Source organism: Perna viridis, chromosome 8 (assembly GCF_037379345.1).
Source record: "Perna viridis isolate PV_CMFRI_1.1 ecotype Kerala chromosome 8, ASM3737934v1, whole genome shotgun sequence".
Lineage (NCBI taxonomy): Eukaryota > Metazoa > Mollusca > Bivalvia > Mytilida > Mytilidae > Perna > Perna viridis.
The window spans coordinates 8,323,958-8,346,864 of record NC_142452.1 but is presented as its reverse complement, the minus strand read 5'-3'; the positions used below and the strand labels follow the sequence as shown (position 1 = coordinate 8,346,864).

The following is a 22,907-nucleotide window of genomic DNA, read 5'->3' as shown; positions in this document are numbered from 1 at the left end:
ATATAGTATAATTTACCACTGAATACAGGATAATACTGCTACATGCACTCAAAAAGGGTTTGCCCTAGTCTTATGTTCTCAAGTGCTCAGTTTTCTTCCAAATACCCACAGGCAGTGGGCAACCTTGTAATCAACAAATTCACTGGTATAGATGTTAAGTGGTTCCAATCATCTGTATTCTTAGTATTTATAAAAAAATGTTAAAATGTGAAAAGTATCAAATTGAGACAGAAGTATCAATACAGAATGAAAAAAATCTAGAGAAAATCAGGAAACTATTGTATTTTTTAGATGCTTGAAAATATATTTTTTAGAGATTTCTCATTGTATTTTTAGTTGTTTTAATTATTAGTAGATATTGATGTAACATTTGTGAATTTGATGGTTGCAAATACAGTATACTGGTAAAATGTGAGCAGTCAGTGAAAGTTTTTTTACAATCCTCAGATCAAGTTTGATACATATACCAATGTCTTTACATGTGTGAATGATAACTACATGTCTGCTTATACATAAACAACAATGGCAGTAGAACTTTTTTTTTTAACAAGAACCAAATATGAGGCTGTATTCCTGTTTTAATCACACACATATGTAATTAGAATACAAATTTTGTTTTTTTTTCCATAACATCATGCATGTAAGTAAAACTACCAATTGTATGTTTTAGGTGCCAAAACTCAGGGAACCTAGAAGTTTGTTTGCCTTGTCAAAAGAACTGGGTCCACAGCAGGCTGCTAGATGGTAATACCAGTGTATATTGTCACATGACAGACTTTCTTTATTTAAAAATCAAAGGGGAAATGTTGCAAGACAAAATACTGTGTTAAAATATCAAGTACCAGAATCATGCAGTATGAAATTTTAAAGAATCATGTTTGAAACACGTATTATATGCTGTTTATTTACTTTTTTAAAAGCAACTTTAGTTAATGTGTGAATTAGCCTTTTCCCTAAAATATTGGATTTTATTAGAAGTGAACTGTGTCTATCAAACTCAATATAGCCAGATATATACTTGTCAATCATGTATTGTAATATAATCAAATATTGAAAGTTTTACTTTTATTGTTGACACAGTAAACATAAAACTGTATTTTAATTTTGCTCTTTGTTACAGGCCCTCTGAAATACAAGTGTTGAATGAGACGATAAAACATTTGTATTATATTCCTCCAGAACCAGAGCCTTTTTATAAGCCCAGTAAGTAAATATAGTCCACAAAGGTATAATTAGAAACTTCCATTTCATATTGTTATAAAGGATATAATTAGAAAGAACTTTTCATATAGTCCTTTAAGGAGTAGTTAAGTAGGCCATTCTTGTAAATTTTGGTTATTAGTGAAAAAACACTTAGAACTTCTGAGCACAAACAATATTACTGTGGTGTCACAATACAAGTCTAAAATATAGATTGGCTTATCCAGGTGAGGGGGTGTAGCATTTTAAATCTTGTTAATTTTGTGGATAATTTGGATGGAAGATGACCAATAATTGCCTTGTACCCCTTATTTTCAGGAACTTCTCCCTCTTTATAAGGTCTTGGTTCTTCATAAAAACTCAGATTTGCCACATTTAAAATGTGAAACTGTATTTAGAGATGATGGTTCAATGTTATTAATTTATAAACTGTGTGAGACATATGGTTGTAGTCAATGATGTTTTAGACTGTTTGCCATTTCAGTTGGTAATTGTGTAGTGGTGTTATCATTTTCTAAGAAAAGCGTTAGAGATGTCATAGATGGAGGACCGCTAGAATTTCTGCAATGACAGATGCAAAATAAAGCGGACAAACATTCCAAAAGATTCATTTAGTAAAAGGATTTATAACTTGTAAAAGTTGAATATCGCAAAATGATATCTTGATTTATATCATTTAAATATCATAAACTCACCGAGGCTCATTTGTTATGACATTGAAATTAGATAAATTGAGTTGATATTTTGCTACATTCAACTTTCACTCATTATGAAACCTATAATTAACAATTTGCTTGCAAGAATTTTTCTAGTATTTTGATAATATCAAGAATAGAAACAGTCAAATCATTTCCTACTCAGATATGGACATCTTGCTTTTATTAAAGTGTATATTGAAAATTTTGATTTTTGATTTTGAATTCTATAACTTGACAAAATAACATGTTCATAGAGTTCAAATTATCTAAACCATGTTAGGAGTGTACATCTATAAAGACTATTACAGTGCACTGACTTAACATAAAACTGATGTATGGATGAGGCTTAGAGTCACAGGAAAATGAGAGGCTATCATTTGACCTTTTTCACTGGTTTGAGCCCAATGCGTATATCTAACTTTTGTAAAGTCTGAACAATGTTATTGTCTTTACACTGCAACAAATTTTTAAAAGAAAAATGACGTTTTAAGCACAGAAAACAACATTCTTTAATTGAAATGGGTGACATCCTGACAACTTCAAAACCGTTTGTGACTTTTTAGATGATCAGTGACCATATATCACTTGAAAATATAGTCATTTTATTTTAACTGCTCAAATAGATCAGTTGCAGTATAAATTACAATCTTTATTTCCTGTATGTTTTGTAGCATTTATTTGTACTTATGTTGACTTGTCCTGATCTTTGATACCTTAAGTCATCAACAGGAAAAAATTCTTTCATTCAAAGCATTAAAAGGTTAATTGATCCAAATCAAATATTTATTCATCTATTTATTAAAATTGTTGAACTATCTATTCACTATATAAATAAGTTTACTGTATCGTATACTATGATCCAAATGTCAAGGAGTTAAATTGAAACATTCAAGGTGGTGTCATTTTAGATGTTATTATAACCTGAAAGGTCCAATTATTTTGTCTATGGACATCAGTATTTTAAACTATTGATCATTGAATTCCGTTCTGTAATATATTTTGGTAATGCTCAATTTAAAGATAAGAACCATTTAATGTTACATGATTAGCCACCCTCATATCTGGTCATAGGAATAGTGAATATTGAAATGTCTTAACAGACAGCTGATAAATAAATGTTATATTAATTAAGATTCAACAGTAGTTTAATTGAAGTGTCAGTAGTTTTTTTTCATTTTTTATGTAAATTAAATTTTGCCTTAAGTTATGTATGTTTTTTACATGTAATGAAGTTAATTGTGAGATAGCTGGCAAGATTTGTGCAACATTATGCTAGTCCACTGTTTTTGTTCCAATTTATAAATCCTTCATTGAAAACTTGAATTCTTAATAGATCTCTGGTATGCTGTGCATTTTTGCATCCCATTTTTAGCTCACCTGGCCAAAGGCCATCAGTTGGCATCCGTCGTCGTCCATCGTTGTCGCTGTCATTAACAATTTTTCAAAACTTTTCTCCTCTGAAACTACTTGACCATTTTGAACCAAACTTGGTATGAATGTTTCCTGCATAAAACTGGTGTGGGGATTTTTGATTCATCGAAAAAAATGACTGCCATTACTGAAAATAGAACATAGGGGTCAGACAGTAGTTTTTCGCATATATCTCCTAAACTGTTAGGTTTAGCCAAATTCTGATACAGGTAAAAGTGTTCATCATGATGAGATCTATCTGTGGTTAAATTTTCATTTTGATATGTTAAGGCATGTTGGAGTTATTGCCCTTTTTCGACATTTATTTGCTATTTTGAATGTTGTTTCTTTCAAAACTCTTCTCCTCTGACACCATCTCACTAATTGGAACCAAACTTACTTTGAATGTTCCTTTTGGTATTCTGCATAGAACTGATGTGGGGATTTTTGATCGTTGAAAAACATGGCTGCTGTTACTAAAAATAGAACATAGGGGTCAGACAGTAGTTTTTTGCTTATATCTTCAAAAGCGTTAGGTTTAGCCAAATTTTGATAGGAATAAAAGTGTGATGATGAGATCTATCTGCAGTCAAATTTTCATTTTAATCTATTGGGCCATGTTGGAGTTATTGCCCCTTTTCAACGTTTTTTGCTATTTTTATTGTTATTTCTTTCAAAACTCTTTTCCTCTGACACCACATGAATAATTGGAACCAAACTTACTTTGAATGTTCCTTGGGACATTGTGCATAGAACTGTCGTGGGGATTTTTGTTACGTTGAAAAACATGGCCGCCGTTACTAAAAATAGAACGTAGGGGTCAGACAGTAGTTTTTTGCATATATCTCCAAAACCCGTTAGGTTTAGCCAAATTCTGACATGGGGTTAAAGTGTTCAGCATGATGAGATCTATCTGCGGTGACCCATGTTTGAGTTATTGCCCTTTTTGGATGTTTTTTTGCTGTTTTTAATGTTATTATTTTAAAAAATCTTCTCCTCAGAAACTGCTTTACAGAATTCAATGAAAGTTGGTATTTTTGTTTTAAAGGGCATCCTTAACAAAATGACCGTTTATATTTTTGATCTGTTATAAAGCATGGCCGCTGTTACTAAAAATTGAACATTGGGGTCAGACAGCAGATTTTTGCGTATATCTCCAAAACGGTTAGGTTTAACCAAATCTGACAGGGGTAAAATTATTCAGCATGAAGAGATCTCTCTTTGGTCAAATTTTGGTGAAAATTTATTGACTCATGTTGGAGTTATTGCCCTTTTGGTCTTTTTTCCTCTCTATGATGTTATTACTTCAAAAAATCTTCTCCTTAGAAACTGCTCTACAGAATTCAATGAAAGTTGGTATTTTTGTTTTGAAGGGCATCCTTAACAAAATGACCATTTGGATTTTTGATCTGTTATAAAGCATGGCCACTGTTATTAAAAATTGAAAATTGGGGTCAGACAGCAGATTTATGCATATATCTTCAAAACGGTTAGATTTAACCATTATCTGACATGGGGGTAAAATTATTCAGCATGAAGAGATTTATCTGTGGTCAAATTTTGGTGAAAATTTGTTTACCTATGTTGGAGTTATTGCCCTTTTTGGAGTTTTTTTTCTGTTTATGATGTTTTTACTTTAAAAATTCTTCTCTTCAGAAACTGCTCTACAGAATTCAATGAAAGTTGACATTTTTGTTTTATAGGGTATCCTTAACGAAATAATCAACTTTTGATAGCTGAAAAAACATGGCTGCTAAAAATAGAACAATGGGATTAGACAGCAGATTTATGCATACATCTTCAAATCTGTTAGGTTTAGCCAATAGCTTTCAAATGCTAAAATGATCCTTATTATAAGGCTTACAAATGTGTCCAATGAATCAAATGGAGTCAAAATTGTCTGATAACTCTTTGTTAGAGTTATTGCCCTTAAAAGGTGAAAATTTAACCAGGTAAGCGAATCAGGCTCCTGGGGGCCTCTTGCAATGTTTTAAAATTGCTCATATAGGGTCCAAAATAGTACTTGGTTTAATTTTACGACAATTGAATTGTTGGGGTTCTAGATGTAGCTGAGTGAAGATAGATAAGTTAGTTTTCTAAATGTTTCTATGGTGCTATTATGTGGACCTCAGATTTCCTTAATTATTTTTTATCTAATTTGTATGCATTCATATTTTTTACTTTTACATTTATAACATAATATAGGTATACATTCAATACAAGTAAATCGTACATAAATATTCACTGATTGTGAAATGAAATCATTAGCCTATGACTTAATTGTTATATACATGTATTGATGTCCACAACCCTGTAAATCAATTCAAACATGGCCCTGTAGTTCAAGGATCACATCCCCTTATATACTTTATGTATGATATTTTAATTAAGTACTAAACTGAAAGACCTCTAAGTTTTCATTCTTTTAGCTGAAAATCTGTTTTAAATGTTCTTGACATTTTGCCAAGATTGCTACTTAATCCTTATATGCTTATTTATTTCACTATAAACCCTCACTTTACTATCAATTACATTCCATATACTATATACTACAGTAAAAACTTACTGAAAGCTTTAATTTAATGGAGAATTATCAATGAACAAAGATTTAAAGGTTATCAAGTTGTGATAAATAGAACTTAATAATCTCTCCTCCATGTAGAATATATTTTTTCCCTTTTTTTATTTATTTTATTGCAACTCTATATTCTTGATTAAATGGTATTAACTTGCATGAAACTTAAAGGAATTTTCAGATATTTTTGTTGAAAGTATGAACTTTATGTTAGTGAATTTTAAGATCTTTTACCAGTTATGTTTCAATTTTAAGATACTAGTAAAAGAATATACTGAATTATACTGGTACTTTCAAATGTCACACAAATCTGTCAACATTCCAAACCACTTAGTCTGATTACTTACATTAAATCGATGCTCTTTCCTTATGTGGCTTTGGTTCTACTTAAGGTTCTGTAAATTCAGAATATGCTGTTACATTTTATACTGCAGCTGTTCTTTATGAGCAGTCAATATGCATTGACTGTGTATTTACAAGTGATGTGTGGTCATTGACTGAACAACAACTTTAGAAGTGGACTGATCTTTATGAAATTGATCTACAGTGTTTCTTACCACAAACTTGCTCACTTTGGAATGGGACTGTGACCTGCAGCTTGTGATGTATCATATTGTTATTGCAAGAGTGGATTACATCGCAATGATGAAAAAGACAAAATCAAAAGAATAAATGTACACAGAAATTTCTGAATTTGTAGTAATTTTAATGTTCAAAATATGAGATTTGTGAAGGAGTCATTGAAGATTTTCGTAGGCTTCTGATTTTTGTAAAGCCATTTAGGAAATTGCCATTTCAGGCAATTTTATATGGCATATATCTTGCATTTAATTCCAATGTAAGATATTTTTTTCAGTTCTTTATGTTTTTCCTTTCAGTTTCAATGTTTTAGGAGACACTATGTTTTTTGCTATCATTATGAATTCCTATCATTCCTTTTACAGCGGGTTTAGAGAAGACTCCCATGGTGAGAGGAGAAGAAAACGGAGGAAGACTTGTATATATGTATGAACCAAAATCATGTTTTGTAAGTACCTTATATTTCATCTGCTACATTGTATTTGGAAGTGAAAATAATGGCTTCAAGTATTTTGGCTGTTCTTATTTTTTAAAATGTTTATATGGTATTTTTTTCTTTGAAACATTCCCTATTTCCACTTCCTCTCCATTAGTATTTATTTTATTTGTAGATTTTCTTGTATCTCAGTCCTGGAGATAAGTGACCTTAGTTATTACCCAAAGTCCAATGGCTTGATTACTATATACAATGCATGTCTTAAAAAACACAAAAATTCATAACCAAATTTATCATGTATAAATAGGTTGTAGAAGAGGAAAAAATGCCTCTTTATGACTCTCAAAAATAGTAAATTCCTACAGAAAAACTATAATGAATTTTTTGTTATTTTCTGTTTCTTCAAATATAAGTAATTTGTATTAACAAAACCAATTATCATTTAAATCTAGTTTATGAGATCCCGAGTAAATGGTTGTCGGACAGGGCCAGAGAAAGTGACGTGTAACCTGAAATCACCTGAGGACAAAACTTTACTGTTTGATTCCAGATTTGAGAGTGGCAATCTTGCTAGGGCAGTGCAAACGTAAGGATTGTGGAACATTAAAATATTTTTAAAGTATTTTTTCAAAGAAATTGGAAGACACAAATTACAGTCAGTTTCCTCATGAAAATTATGTATGTCTACAATGATAAGATTTCGATCAGTGTAAAATTTAATAATATCACCCACACATGAAAAATAGAGGTAGGTAAAGAGATGTTGAGTAACTTTTATTGTTATTAGTTAAATTTTAAGTTTTGGGTTATTTTTTTCCAGAAATGAGACAGACTATGAATGTTGGCTGAGATATGATTTATACACAACAAGAAATACTCAGTGGTTTTACTTTCGTGTTTCTAATACCAGACCTAATGTCACTTACAGATTCACTATTGTTAACTTTATGAAGGTAAGAGATATAGATGACAGTTTTTTTTATGTATTTGAATATATTGAATTTGACAATGATGTCCTATCAAAAATCAAAGATGACCATAGAATATGTTATGGTGTTTGCTAGATTTTTCATTTAATCTGATTTTTAAGAGACTGTCCATGTAGAAATGATATGGGAGTCCTAGGGTAAACTTTATCCCACCAACTGTTTTATTCAAGCCATTATGATGTCAGAGAGAACAGAGACTTTGCTGTATCAAATGTGGATGACTCAGTGTATATGTTCAAAGTTCCTTTACAAATCAACTAAAGTATGAACCTGTATGAAATAAATGGTATTCATAAATTTGATAATGTTGGTATTACTGTATGATGGGTTATTTTGGCAGGTGTGAAATTTGGCAATTTTTTTAAGCTTAGAGGTACACAAAAAAAATTGGTGTTTCTTAATTTGGTGGATGCTGAATGGTGCACTAAGTATGACATATTTCCCTGTATTTATTGCATCCATGTAAACTGCTCACCATAAATGAATTATATACAGTGTGTGTTGAGAGAAAAAAAATAGAACCCAATCATGGTTTTTCTTCTACTATGAAATGTAAGAATATTGCATTGATTGACAAAACCAATAACTTTTATAGAACAGTGAAATTTTTTGTTGTTGTTTCAGATAAAACTCTTCTTAGTAATACATAATAGCCAGATTTTGTCATTTGTTGACAACTTTACTCTGTTAATGTATACCATGGAATATGCAGAAAAAAAATGTTTTTGACTGACTGCTAAAATATGCCAAAATTATCAACCCATGGAAATTACCCACTATACAGTACGGCATCTTCATGTTTTTATGGTTTCAGGTGTAAATTTGTTGGAATTATTTGTGATGCTAAAATAATTATAGGATATCCCATCACAGGGTAATGCCCTCTTCAGATTCTTTAATGAAATAAACACAATAGTTGCATATGTAGAATGTATTATTGGTATATTGGCTGCCCATGGGTAGTGATACTGCCTTCAACTTTGATAATGCCCTCACCTGCAGTACAAGGCTTAGTTAATATATCAGGAAACATCACTGTCCCTTGGGTAGTCAATTTATCATAATGGTGCCCTCTACATATGCAAATGTATAAATAATTTGTATTGAGATATTCATTATCTAAGGTCATTCTGACAGTTTGTATTAACTATGTATGTGAATTGTTTATATTTTTAGCCTGATAGTTTGTATAACTATGGTATGAGGCCATTGATGTACAGTCAGAAGAATGCTGATACTAAGAAGATTGGTTGGATTAGATGTGGTTCTGAGATAAAATACTACAAAAACAACCTCAAGTAAGCTAGAATTCAAAGCAGATTTATCCATTTTTATGTACCTTAATTATACCCCCAATCAGTGAAATTTTGTATGTGTGGAAATTCTCAGCAAAGTTTTACATTGAAGATATGAGGGTCTTTTCATATGTATCAAAAGTAAAACTGGTATTTCTTTTGCATACTTAAGTTCACTTCAATTAGCTCTCAATGTAAAAGATGAAAGAAACTTGTGAGGTTGGTGTTGTATGATGTCAGACATACTTAAAAGTAAGAATTAGGTGAATATAAAACTTACTTTGCAAAACAACAAAAGAAATATTTATTAAAAATTGTAAAACAAAATAAAATGAATTTTCCAAAATGGCATTTTATTTTTATTTCAGATATCAGTCAGGAAGGGGAGAGAAGCCATTCTATTCATTAACATGGACTGTACAGTTCCAACATAGTCATGACACTGTATATTTTGCACATTGTTTTCCATACACTTATACAGACTTACAGGTATTTAATTTTTGTTTTTCTTTTAATGGACTTTGATTTGAGAAGAAGGTAGAAAGATATTATACTATTACAAGATTAAGCCAGTAAAAGTTTTTTTTGAGAATAGGAATGGCTATAAAAGTTATTCAGAACGAGCATATTTCAATATAGAACAATTTACTGCTTACTTTATATACACTGAAATAGTTCCTGATTTGAATGTTTTTTTCCATGTTATTTATATCAAATAAACTCCTATTTGTAGGATTATCTGTTAGACCTATCTAATGATCCCATAAAGTCAAAGATATGTAAACAGAGAGTTCTATGTAGAACTTTAGCAGGGAATCTAGTCTATGTACTCACTATAACATCACCATCACAGTCACCTGAAGACATAAAGGTGAGTACAAACTAATGAAGGAAACCTAGTTTATATACTGACTATAACATCACAGTTACTTAAAGACATAAAGGTGAGTACAAGCTATAAGAGGAAATTTCATTTATATACTCACTATAACATCACTATCACAGTCATCAAACAACATTGAATTTAGTACAAACTTTTGGAGGAGATTTTGTCTATTTTCATCAAAGCTTTCATCCCACACACCTGACAATATTCTATGTACTGATCATTATGTAACCATACCATAAAGGAAACTAAGAATGAAAGAGGTTTTGGTCTTAATCAAGTTATTTATGAGTACTAGTACGTCTTAACTGTATGACTTGGTGAATGCTGCTGGTTCCGTGTTGATGTGTTGATGTGTTTTCTGTCTGTCATACAAATTCTTATTGAAAGATAATGGAAATATACTTCATGACAAAAAGTTTTATGCTGGCATAAGATTTGCAGCATATCTTAAGAAAAATTAGTCACTTTACAATGAATCCTGATTTGATTTTTCTTTATTTCATTACACATACATTTTTTCATGTTTTAGCATAAGAAAGCTGTAGTAATAACTGCCAGAGTACATCCAGGAGAGTGTAATTCTAGCTGGATGATGAAAGGTTTCCTTGATTATCTCACAGGAAATTCTGCTGATGCTAAGGTATACAACGCTTATATCTTTGTTACTTGTTTGTACCTCCACACACATGGATGTGTACTTAGCACAACAACCTTTGTAACTTCATGATATCAATATACTAGCAGAAGAGATATGACGGGATAGTTGAAGTAAATGTCAAAATGAAAATAAATCCTAGAAATACATGTTAGTTATTACAAAACAAAGCCACAAAACAAAATCGTGTCATCTTTAACTGCCATAGCCTAGTTTAATGCATGTAGTAAGTAATTATTGATTCAGTGTTGATTCAAAATTAAAAAAAACTAATGTATGTATTATAAAGCCATAGATATAAATAAAAAGTGTGCTAAAATAATGATAGCTTTATTTTTAGTTAAAATAGTACCTTTTCAGCTGCTGAGAGATACTTTCATTTTCAAAATTGTGCCAATGTTGAACCCAGATGGTGTAATAGTGGGTAATTACCGGTGCTCCTTAGCAGGGAGAGATCTCAACAGAAATTATAAAACTGTCTTAAAGGATTCTTATCCGTCAGTATGGCATACCAAAAATATGATAAGAAGGTAGGTCATCCATTTATAGATCAAAAGAAATGATAATTGGGATAAAGATGAATTTTATGTATAGTGTATTTTTTGCAATCAAATAGAGAAGAAGAATGTGGAACAATGATAAAATGACTCTACCAAACTGCGAAAATAAAAACATATAAAGTCAATCTTTGGGTCTTCATTGTACGGTAAGAATTTTCCGACACATTTGTCTACCTTCAACTGACCCTTGAAGTGACAAATGCACTGTTTCAGCAAAATTGGAATCACCGATTACCCTCACATATTAAACAATCCAAATTCAAATCAGACAAATTAACAAAGGCTAGAGATTTTGGTCAGGCACAAACAAAGAAGTTAGATTTAGCTAGTTTGATAAGGCCTCAACAGTCCCCCTGTACACAGGCAAATATTTTTCATGTGAAATTCATGTTAATTGAGCTTCAGATGAAATTCATGTGAAATTAACATGAAATTAACATGATTTTCATATGAAATTCACTAAACACGAATTTCATGTGGATATTTCGTGTGAATGTCATGTGAAGGATCCATTTACCCGAATTTCATGTGAACTCTGTCACTTAGTTTATTTGCTCAATTCAGGTGAAAATCATGTGAAATAATTTTGCCTGTGTATGTATCAAATGCAGACAACCAAATACACAACAGCATAACATAAAGCTCAATTCAAAAGAATTGTATATCCTCATATTTATAACACAGATTTCTTGGATTTAAAGTTAGAAATGAGTAAGGAAGAGCAATTTTGCATGTTTGTGTGGTTGCAGATTCATATCTGTCTAACTTAATTTACCATAAAATTCATTTACCAAGTAGAATTTGTTATTTTAGAGGAAGTGATTTCATAAACTACATGTCTACCATCTTGGGAATAGTAAAGACATTGTTTTAGATGATTGTAGTTCATAAGTGCAATTATTATTCCAATGTGATTTTTTTTTCACAAGGTTACTTCAAGAAAGGGAGATAATTGTGTATTGTGATTTACATGGACATAGTAGAAAACAAAATGTGTTCATATATGGATGTGAAAATAGATATTCTCCAGACAAGAGATTGAAAGAGAGAGTGTTTCCCTGTATGCTGAATAAAAATGCTCCAGAAAAGGTATAGAGTGCTTAATTTTATGTGGAAAACTCAATCTTAATAAATTAGTTTTTCAAAAAAAAATGTTAGGTACCACAGGAGTCTTGGTTCCTGAGATTGGTAAACAGATTTTTTCTTTTTACAAAACCTGAATTGGGCATTTGAGGGTGAAAAAAAATCATCAAGATAACTCTAAATTTACAGTAAAGGATATTATTATACTCTGATAAGGTTATTTAAATTGTTGTTCAGAATAACTCAGATTGATTGTTGTTTTTTTAAATTCAAGAAAGGTACTTATTTTGTTGAACAAGTTACTTAGTATAGTATAACATACTTGCCCTTGGTGTAGTATAACAAACTTGCCCTTGGTATAGTATAACATACTTGCCCTTTGGTGTAGTATAACAAACTTGCCCTTGGTATAGTATAACATACTTGCCCTTGGGTGTAGTATAACATACTTGCCCTTTGGTGTAGTATAACAAACTTGCCCTTGGTATAGTATAACATACTTGCCCTTGGTATAGTATAACATACTTGCCCTTTGGTGTAGTATAACAAACTTGCCCTTGGTATAGTATAACATACTTGCCCTTGGTGTAGTATAACATACTTGCCCTTTGGTATAGTATAACACACTTGCCCTTTGGTATAGTATAACATATTTGACCTTGGTGTAGTATAACAAACTTGCCCTTGGTATAGTATAACATACTTGCCCTTTGGTGTAGTATAACAAACTTGCCCTTGGTATAGTATAACACACTTGCCCTTTGGTATAGTATAACATATTTGACCTTGGTATAGTATAACATACTTGCCCTTTGGTATAGTATAACAAACTTGCCCTTTGGTATAGTATAACATACTTGCCCTTGGTGTAGTATAACATACTTGCCCTTGGTATAGTATAACAAACTTGCCCTTGGTATAGTATAACACACTTGCCCTTTGGTATAGTATAACAAACTTGCCCTTGGTATAGTATAACATACTTGCCCTTGGTGTAGTATAACAAACTTGCCCTTGGTATAGTATAACATACTTGCCCTTTGGTGTAGTATAACAAACTTGCCCTTGGTATAGTATAACACACTTGCCCTTTGGTATAGTATAACAAACTTGCCCTTGGTATAGTATAACATACTTGCCCTTTGGTATAGTATAACATATTTGGCCTTCTGTTTTTCAGTTCAACTTTGCTTCATGTAAGTTTAAGGTACAGAAGAGCAAGGAGGGCACTGGTAGAATTGTTATGTGGAATATGGGCATTATGAACAGTTATACTATGGAGGTAAGTTATAAGATAATATAGGCATTATGAACAATTATAACATAGTTAAAACAAGAAATGATTAAGTTACATAATAAAATCATCAAATTTGTTATACATGTGATTAGACACATTGAAGGTATGTCAGCTAATTGTATGATTTTTGTGTACTTTAATTCTCAAACAATATCATTAGACATACACAAAACCAAGTAATAAGTAAAATGTATTGCTTTAGCAGATTTTCAAAAGCAAAATAGTACATAGAAATAATAATGTAGAAATTTTATATAAACAAAGTATAGTATATTGAATTTGTTTTCCCTACGTCAATCTAAAACTAAACTTAATACTTGATTAACATCAAACCAAATGAAAATTGTGGGACAAAAAAATGAATATATCAAACAAATTTTTATTAATGAAAATACCAATTGAATATGTATATGAAAGTATTGAATCAGCAGTAATTTTGTTCACCCCTAGAAAAAAAATATTTGAGATATATGAAGCACATTTATGAAACAAAGTATCTCATAGTTTCAATTGTAGATTAGATTTCAATGTTCTTTAACTTGGCAAATACTCTGTAGAGAACTTGAAATCTGATCCTTAGGTGCCTTAGATTTTTTGTTTGCTTCTTCATCTTGTAATGTTAAACTGGCACTAATGACTTATATTTATTTCAGGCAACATTTTGTGGTTCTACAATTGGGAAGATGAAGGGATACCACTTTAGTATGTCTGATTATGAATCGCTGGGCTTTCATTTCTGTGATACTCTGTTAGATTACTGTGATCCAGATAAAACAAAGGTATGGATACAGTTAGTGATGCATATTGTGTGTCATCTGTAATATATTCTTTATCTATAGTGTGCATTATCATCAGTTGACTGCAAGGTGCTAACAATTTTAAACATAATACTTTATTATTTGAGTACAAAGGCATTAGAATAAACTGTTCAGAATTTGCTTCTACATCATTCATAGTATATATAACTTTATGTCCATATTCCTAGGAAAATTGATAAAAATTTTTTATATAGATAGGCACTTTTTTAGATAATGAGGTGTAAGGGAGCCATAGGAATGTATATACTCCCTTCAGGCTTAAGTTAAAAATATATTTGTTTGCTGTTCCCCTACATAATCTTTGTGACCCTTACTCAAAAAAAAAATATTGGTTTTATTTTACTTTCTCCCTTTCATTTAAATCTTTAGCAGTCATAAATTATTGCGTTTTAGTAATTATGATCGGTTTTGGATGTCTATATAAAATAGATTTTAATTCATACCTACCTACTCATGTTCTGAGCTCTGTGTTTGGGGACATCAAACAAATATATTATTATGTTTGACCTGACATAAATGACACTAACATGTTCTTGTCTATTTTTTTGTTTTGCCTTGATGCTGGCTATTTATTAAATACTGGTAACTATGTTCCCACTTCAGCATGCGTATGACCTCATCAGTTCACAAAATTCTGTAAACAGGAAAACCCCAGTAAGATTGCTTCTTCTGGACACCTGGCCACAAAATATACATGGAATAATTTTATGCACTACAAACCATTTGGATGCTTTAATGTTCTTCTACTTTGCCATTAGTATTTACAATCAAAGATGTTTTGCTTCAATGTTTAATTTATAATTCATTTGTATTTATCAATATTTTAGAAAGTTGATGCTTTTTTCACCAAGACATATTTATTTTAAAATACAATTTTTGTCTGTGTTATAAATTTATGAATTTTTTTTACATGTATTTTCTACATTTACTTGATTATGACATCATTAAACTTTTTTTTTATTTTCAACCGATGTTCTAATAAGTTAGCCTCACAAAATGTGCTTAATTCTAGTCTAGTTTATGGTTGTTCTTGCCATGTTTTTGTTCTTTAAAGGATGTCTTTTGAAATAGAATTATCCGAACTTGAAACTCTTTCTTATATCTGTCTTTGTAGTTATAACTTTGTACATGGAATAGACTATTATTACTTAGAAATAAAATGCTTATAATTCAATATTTACATTGTAACTCATTACATCTTGTAGATTGTAAAAAATGATCTAAATTTGTATCTGATTTAATGAAAAAATAGCTATTTACTTGAATTGGTTTGAATGTAACAAATTTCAATCTGAGATGATTAACTGGTAATTTGAAGTAACATTTTGTATTAGACATCTCTGTGAATTGTGCTGATTGATACATGTACATAATACATGTTATTTATTCATTATTGCTTTTGGTTCTTGTGTAGATGAATAATGTGATGTTAGAACTGGAAGAGAAAATGAGGAAAGAAATCTTAACCAGGTTACAGAGACAGGGGGTATCTGTTGATAATCCTAGTGAAATAGATCTCAGTGATGAATATGACTCCAGTCTTGAATCAAGGTAAATCCTCTGTGACAAAAAAAAGGGGGAAGAGTGAGTACCTTACAAAGTAACTGAGACAGGGGGTATCTGTTTATAATTCTCATGAGATAAATCAAGTGAAATCATCTTTGATTGAGAAAAGCAATTCATGTATCTCACATTGTCTATTGCTTTTTGTCCAATCTAGGTTATCTTGCTTATACAAGAGTAATCAAGGGAACCAAGGTTATAGCAGTAATCAAAAGAATGTAATCCAGGGACAAAGACCAGACATAGAAAACAGACATGCACAGCAGAGAGCATAATGTAACTAAAATAATACATACAAAGTAACAAAAGCAAATGAGCAACTCAGACTCCACTAAAAACTTTGAGCATGGGCCAGTTGCACCAGTAGGGTAAGCATCCTCTGCTTATCTGCTTTTTCAAGACAGGAATTCTCTAGATTTTTCCTGATTATGTTTGACTTACATGGTGTGTTTGTGTACACCTTTCAGTCAAAATTGTGAAAAAAAGCAGATATTTCCTATAATTTTATGAAGTAAATACTTTATTGAAAACTTCTTTCACAGTATTTATATTTATATATATGGTGACAACATTGATAAGATTATTTTATAAGGTGTATTTCTATATTTCAGTGATGGTGGTTCAGACAGTTCAGTATCTGATGGCCCACCTGTTCATCTACAGTTTGCTGCCAGGGTAGGTAACTCTTTACAGTTATTGTTAGTGATGGGTGACAAAGGTGGTTAGTTTTTAAACACGGATAGATTAGCTTGACTTAACTTTTGTTCAGATACAGTTTACCAAAGATATATTCAAATTATACCCACATGAATATTAAATGATTAAGGTTTATTCTCTACCATGTAATAGAGTAAATTCTGTAGTAACCTATAACTCCAATAAAAGTAATGGTTTATTTTTGGTTTTGAACAAAGTTTCAAAGTATTCATACTTTGTGATGGGTTTTAAAGTCTTTCTTAATGAGTTCTAGTAGACAAGTCCCGCTTTATGGTAGAAATTTATTCTAGAAAGTTTGTTTAGTTTTTTTCCAGAATCCCAATATTAGTTAATCATGAGTTGTGATTTTTTTCTATATTTGAACTGTTTCTGTAGGAACCTGCTCAAGTATGTACTTCTTTGATAACTTAATCTATAATTCTTTGATTCCTTAATTTATACCAAGATTTATTTTCTTTTATAATATTTATTTATTTATTTAACATTACTTGAAATCACTTTTTTTGTTAATTTTCACCCTCAGAAGTTGTGTTAATTCCCCCTAACATACCTTTTTATCTAGATTTATATTTTATATTAAATTGATAGTTTTATTTCATAGCAGTTAATGATATATGTTTAGTATTGATGTCCAACAAACAAAGTTATTGGTATATAAACTTTTTGTTTGTGTGAGTCTTTCTCTCCATCATTCTGTAAATCTATTAATCAGTGAAACGTTGCAATGAAGGGTTTATTCCATGATTATGGAACTTAATAACCATAACATGTAAATCCACATGCTAAAACAAGTTGTTTAGTATAACTGTGTGTGTGGGGCATCAATGTTGTTAATGACACACCCGTTTTTCATGTATTAAGCACAAAGTTTTCACAGATACTTTTAGATAAATCATTTGTGTTAAAAAAATTTAAGAGCAGTTTATCTTCATTTCAATATTTTTTTTTCTAATTTTTCTGCTGCTTATTACACACCATGGTAAGTTTATAAATAGATGTTTAAGTTCTAAATATGATTAGAATAGAAATGAAGATGTTTTCATTAGCTATCTATATTAGTGCAATCCAGATAACTTAAATGTATTTTATACTGCAACTCTTCTATTTGAGTGAAAAAATTCCCCAACTGTATATTTACTCATGAAATTCTGTCACTGACTGAATACTACATGTTGTTCAGTATCTTCATGGGATGGGCTGTCAAGCATTCTGTGTCCTGTGATCCATTAGAAAGGAATATATCATGTGTATTATATAAGATGTGTCTGTATTCCTCTTGAATATCTTTAATAACAATGATATTTTACTGGAATATTCAATTAACTTTATTTGTTTTAGTAACATTTTGTATTGCCCTAAAAACTAGTTCACATTATCAGTGTCTTAGTCACACACCAACTACCATATCCCTGGGTTGATAGGTACTAAAAAACTGTCCAATTAAATAACAGGATCTCCTGGCAGAATTCTAGTGGAATATATATACATATAAATGTGACTTTAAAAATGTTGCATTGTTTTAAAGTTAGCAGGATGTCATCTGCTTCAAATCAAAACATTTATTTCTGGCTGTTGCATTATGACCAAAATAACAGTGTTCTGACTTGACTTTATGTTTTGCTTAGCTGGGCCTTTCCCCACTGTTCTAAACCTTAGTCATATATTGGTTCTATGTCATTTAAGTCTTTGCATTTTTGTCTATTATTGATACCTTCATAAAGTGTCATTATTACTCATTATCTAATATTTTACAATAAACTTATAAAAAAAAAAATTATTGTGAAATATGCCACTGAATTGATAATGCGTTTATTTTGACTCATTGGATCTTCATAGTTCATTGAAATACAAGGATGAATTAGGGAAATAGCACTGAGGACAGATAATGACTGCATGTGTTTTATGATAAGATGTGTTCAACTTATGATTATGGAGTAAGCAAGCATTGGTCACAATTTTTCAAATCTTAACTTGAATACTGAATCCAACAGGAAAACTTAGCTTGATGTAATTAATATTATAATCAACAGAATTTCCGAGGAGGTCGCTCATTCTCTCAAATGTCTTATTACCAGGTATGGGTGTACCTAAAATAGCTGTAACACATGCTTTTGTTTCCAATGCTTGAAATCATCAATGATTGTTAAAGTCATTTTGAAGAACGTGTTTTCATATTGCAGTGATTTGTTTATTAATAAATGTTCATTGTTATTGTGCAATTACTTGTTAAGCTTTAATTAATTTAGATATATTTTTTTTCAGTATATCATTTTTTTTCAAATTTTCCCTTCACAAGCTAAGCAAGATGTTTCATAATGTTACTCATCAGATTATTTACTCATGTATGCATTTTCTCTAACTGCAATGATTCAGAATAATTTATTGTTCCAACAGAATTTTTCGAAGCATAGACCCTATAACCGACTGTCAGTTTTTGAGGTAGTATTAATGCGGCCATGGCCATGATGGGTGTCTAATTTTATTGATAATTTAAATTTTACTGCTTTAACATGTAAAAGGAAGCAAAGCTATCATTTTAACTCCATGATATATTTAACTGTAATCATGTTTGTATCATTTGTATTGTCACTATAAATTTCATATGGCTATTCCATGCTAAAATTGGTTATAAAGGGAGGCAACCTATATTTTTGGGGTTTGATAAAAATTGATTTCACATACGTGTTATTGCTTACTAATGCTTAATACATACATAATCTACTACTTTTCTATTTTAAGAAGAGTTTATGTTAAACTGTATTATTATTGCAGCTAGAAAAAAGAAAACTATAAATTTAATATGAACATAGATATTTTGTATATAGTTAGGGCTGTCCATTTTATTTCCAGTTTATATGTGGTTAATTTGTTAGTTAAAACTACCTTCTACAAACTGTATATTAAGAGAAGAGCTTAAAATGTATACTCTTGATTTTCTTTCTCTTTTAAATGAGAGTGCATGTGGAAAAAATGTATTAAAGAGGAAATCCTTCTATTGTAGCCTTACAACAAAAAGAAGAAGAAACTGAAATCCAAAAAGGATAGAGATAAATTGAGAAGTGCCAAAGATGATGTCAAAGTCAAAGATAGACCTTCATCTGTAAGGGTTTGGTATAAGTTCTCCCCAAATTAGGATAGACCTTCATCTGTAATGGTTTGGTATAAGTTCTCCCTGAACTAGGATAGACCTTCATCTGTAATGGTTTGGTATAAGTTCTCCCCAAATTAGGATAGACCTTCATCTGTAATGGTTTGGTATAAGTTCTCCCTGAACTAGGATAGACCTTCATCTGTAATGGTTTGGTATAAGTTCTCCCCAAATTAGGATAGACCTTCATTTGTAAGGGTTTGGTATAAGTTCTTCCTGAATTTTGATGGATCTTTATCTTGAAGGGTTTAGTAGAGGTGCCTCACCCTGAATTGGAGTCTGTAAAGTTTTGGGATAAATTACTTTCATATGTCTAAACCAGGGCAAAATAAATATATTGCTCCAAATCTATTTTTTTGTGTAAAAAGGAAGACGATTTGATTTTTAAAAAAAAAAGAAAAAAAAGGAAAAAGAAAGGAAGGAAGGAAATTTATTACCTTTCAAAATTTGACTTTTTTTGTTTCTTAGTAAGTGATAATTTTGTTTATGGTTAAATTGTAAATTTTAGTATGAAAAGGAATTAGAAGAGAACTCAAATGATGAGGTAGTATCTGTGTCTTCACCAAGTATTTGGCACACATTAACTGTCTGTTAAAGTTAATTGTAGTAAACACTTACTTATGTTTTGTACTCATAGAACTTTAATCTTATTGTGATAGTTTCGAGCACTTGAATATTGAATGCACTTTCACTGTTCACTTAAAGATTATTAATCATGTCTTCCTGAGAACTTCTCCAAGTTGTTCTGAGAAGTTCTTCTTGTTGTACTTAGAAATCCTTTATGCCTCCTCAGTACTCCCCATGTTAGTCCTGAGAAATTTACTTTTTTCTAAAAGAGCATCAGTGTGTTGCACATTTAAAGATGTTTATAAGAAAAATTACAGACAACCAACTTTTAATAGTGGTTTTACAGTTTTGTTCAGAAATCATTGGTTTTGAAAGGTCTTATTTGATAGAAGGTGTGGTAGAAGCCTTGTTTTATAAATGATAAGACCAGGACCATGAATTGTTTGATGATGTACCAGATTACAATATTTAGGTGGGTTCAGATGACATATAAAAGGAAGTAGTCCTTTGTAAACAGTTTTCTGACTAGCTATAGTTTAGGAGGTAGTGACTTTGTGTCATTCTGAGAATTTATAGTTCATGTATCAGGTTCTTGTGGTAAGGCTATATCTCTGTACATATTGCAAAAGTCATAAAAAGCTACTAATTGGATGATTTTTGTCTACACCAGATCACAACTGGATGAATGTGTGTCTCAACCAACTAGTGTTATGATACTTTCATACAGAAATGCAATTTCTTCCATCCTGTAGATCTATAGCAAGATATAAATAACTTATCTTTAGCCGTTAAGTACATGTATCTTGACAAGTTTTGCATAACTGTTATACATGGGTCTGGATGAGTCTGAGACCTGTTTTGATAGGACGTGTAAAATGTGTATATAAAACTTTGGGAGTATATTATGTTACTTATGTTCATCACTGTAGGTATGGAGATTTTTTACTCCTGAAGTACCATAGTATTCTCTGAAGCATAGATGCCAATGGATAGACAGGGTAGTGAAGGTGTAAAAAAAATCTCCTTCTGTGCAAAATGTGCAGTTTTATGTATAACTAAAATGTATTTTGTACATTTTTGTAGGACCAGTGTGAAAAGAAGAACCCACATCTGACATCCCATGCCAAGACTGATAAGGTATCCTAAGTTTACTATTAATTTGTGTTTGTTCAAATCTGTGTGACAATGAGGTTGGTTTTTAATGAATGTTTTTAGGTCTAATAGTATTTTCAGATAAGATAAATGGTTGAAATTGATTCACATTTTTAGATATTCTTCTCTAGGCTTCAGTGATTAACAAATTACTGGTAATATTCTCCCTATTGAATTTATGGTAACTTCATGATTATTTAATCATGTTTCTACTAATTCTCTGTCTTCACTCATAATACTAAGTTTATAAAATAATACTTGTTAGGTAAGAACATTTCCTGAAGTACATTCTATTGTTTATCTTCTACCAGTCCAATGGAAAGATTCCAATGAATGTTCCAGTAAGTTGGTAAAAGGTCACAATATAGGACAATTACAGTATATTTGAATGAATATTGGTAGTAGCCTTTGTAATACATATATTTATTATTGCATGTGAAGTTCAAATTCCCCATTGCCTTTTTTTTATTTCATAAATATCAGATTACATGTCAGTAGATAGAACATTTGCTTGCTTTTAAGGTTTATTTATAGTTACAGTTAAGAAACTTCACTTAGTTCTATAAGTATCATTTGATTTTAAGATTAATAACAGCAGAAAATAGACTTGAACTTTATAATTACATTGAACTCTAAATTTTTCCAAGTTTCAAATCAAAATACAAGCTGTGAAATTCTCTCACCAGATTACAGATAGTTAGAAAAAAGTGGACCTTACGAAAATTCAGATCTTATTTATTCAGTGGTTTTGGTGACCAAAAATACAAGCAAAATGTACAAATTCTTTCATCATAACTTTGGATGTTGAATTATCAGTTTGCTATAAGGACCTATATATTTCTCTCTCCTGATATCTCTACAAATTTTCCTTATGTCCCATGTAAATCACTATATTTAACAATAAACTTTCCTTCGTTAAAGACTGAGCCTAAGATAGAAATGACAACAGGAAATTCCTCGACTAACACTCAGCACGCTCCTCAATCCCTCGTTCACTTCTTCCAACAAAAGGTGAAGGTAAATTGAAAGCATGCTATTGTAGATCATGTCTTAACTCTGTGGCTTTACTGTTTGTCCCTATAACAAGAATAATAAAATAATTTTTGAAAGAAGGCGATCCAATTTTTTTCTATCTTGCTCTGTAAAAATTTTGTAACATGGAAATATTACAGTGCATACAATGATGATCTTCAGGGGATAGAGTTGACCTTCCCTTGATTAATGATATGACCATGATGAATTTCCTGTAAAGATAGTCAACTGGACAATTTAGACA

General features: G+C 30.8%; 1 protein-coding gene across 49 annotated transcripts in view; it reads left to right on the top strand.

The window, feature by feature from the left end:
- Positions 1-22,907, top strand: part of LOC148609180 (uncharacterized) — an 88,635-nt gene that overhangs the window by 34,118 nt on the left and 31,610 nt on the right. For 32 of the 49 annotated variants that reach the window (XM_088540391.1, XM_088540390.1, XM_088540392.1 and 29 more), the window contains 22 exons: positions 671-744; positions 1,121-1,203; positions 6,828-6,910; positions 7,351-7,484; positions 7,719-7,851; positions 9,064-9,185; positions 9,551-9,671; positions 9,916-10,053; positions 10,601-10,711; positions 11,087-11,256; positions 12,216-12,375; positions 13,550-13,651; positions 14,320-14,445; positions 15,088-15,138; positions 15,899-16,035; positions 16,659-16,722; positions 18,795-18,839; positions 19,159-19,203; positions 19,766-19,864; positions 21,563-21,616; positions 21,943-21,972; positions 22,553-22,648. In XM_088540391.1, the coding sequence (XP_088396517.1) occupies positions 671-744; positions 1,121-1,203; positions 6,828-6,910; positions 7,351-7,484; positions 7,719-7,851; positions 9,064-9,185; positions 9,551-9,671; positions 9,916-10,053; positions 10,601-10,711; positions 11,087-11,256; positions 12,216-12,375; positions 13,550-13,651; positions 14,320-14,445; positions 15,088-15,138; positions 15,899-16,035; positions 16,659-16,722; positions 18,795-18,839; positions 19,159-19,203; positions 19,766-19,864; positions 21,563-21,616; positions 21,943-21,972; positions 22,553-22,648 (2,178 nt within the window). The remainder of the gene's footprint in view (positions 1-670; positions 745-1,120; positions 1,204-6,827; positions 6,911-7,350; positions 7,485-7,718; positions 7,852-9,063; positions 9,186-9,550; positions 9,672-9,915; positions 10,054-10,600; positions 10,712-11,086; positions 11,257-12,215; positions 12,376-13,549; positions 13,652-14,319; positions 14,446-15,087; positions 15,139-15,898; positions 16,036-16,658; positions 16,723-18,794; positions 18,840-19,158; positions 19,204-19,765; positions 19,865-21,562; positions 21,617-21,942; positions 21,973-22,552; positions 22,649-22,907) is intronic. The other 17 variants (XM_088540393.1, XM_088540403.1, XM_088540412.1 and 14 more) reach the window with 12 other exon arrangements.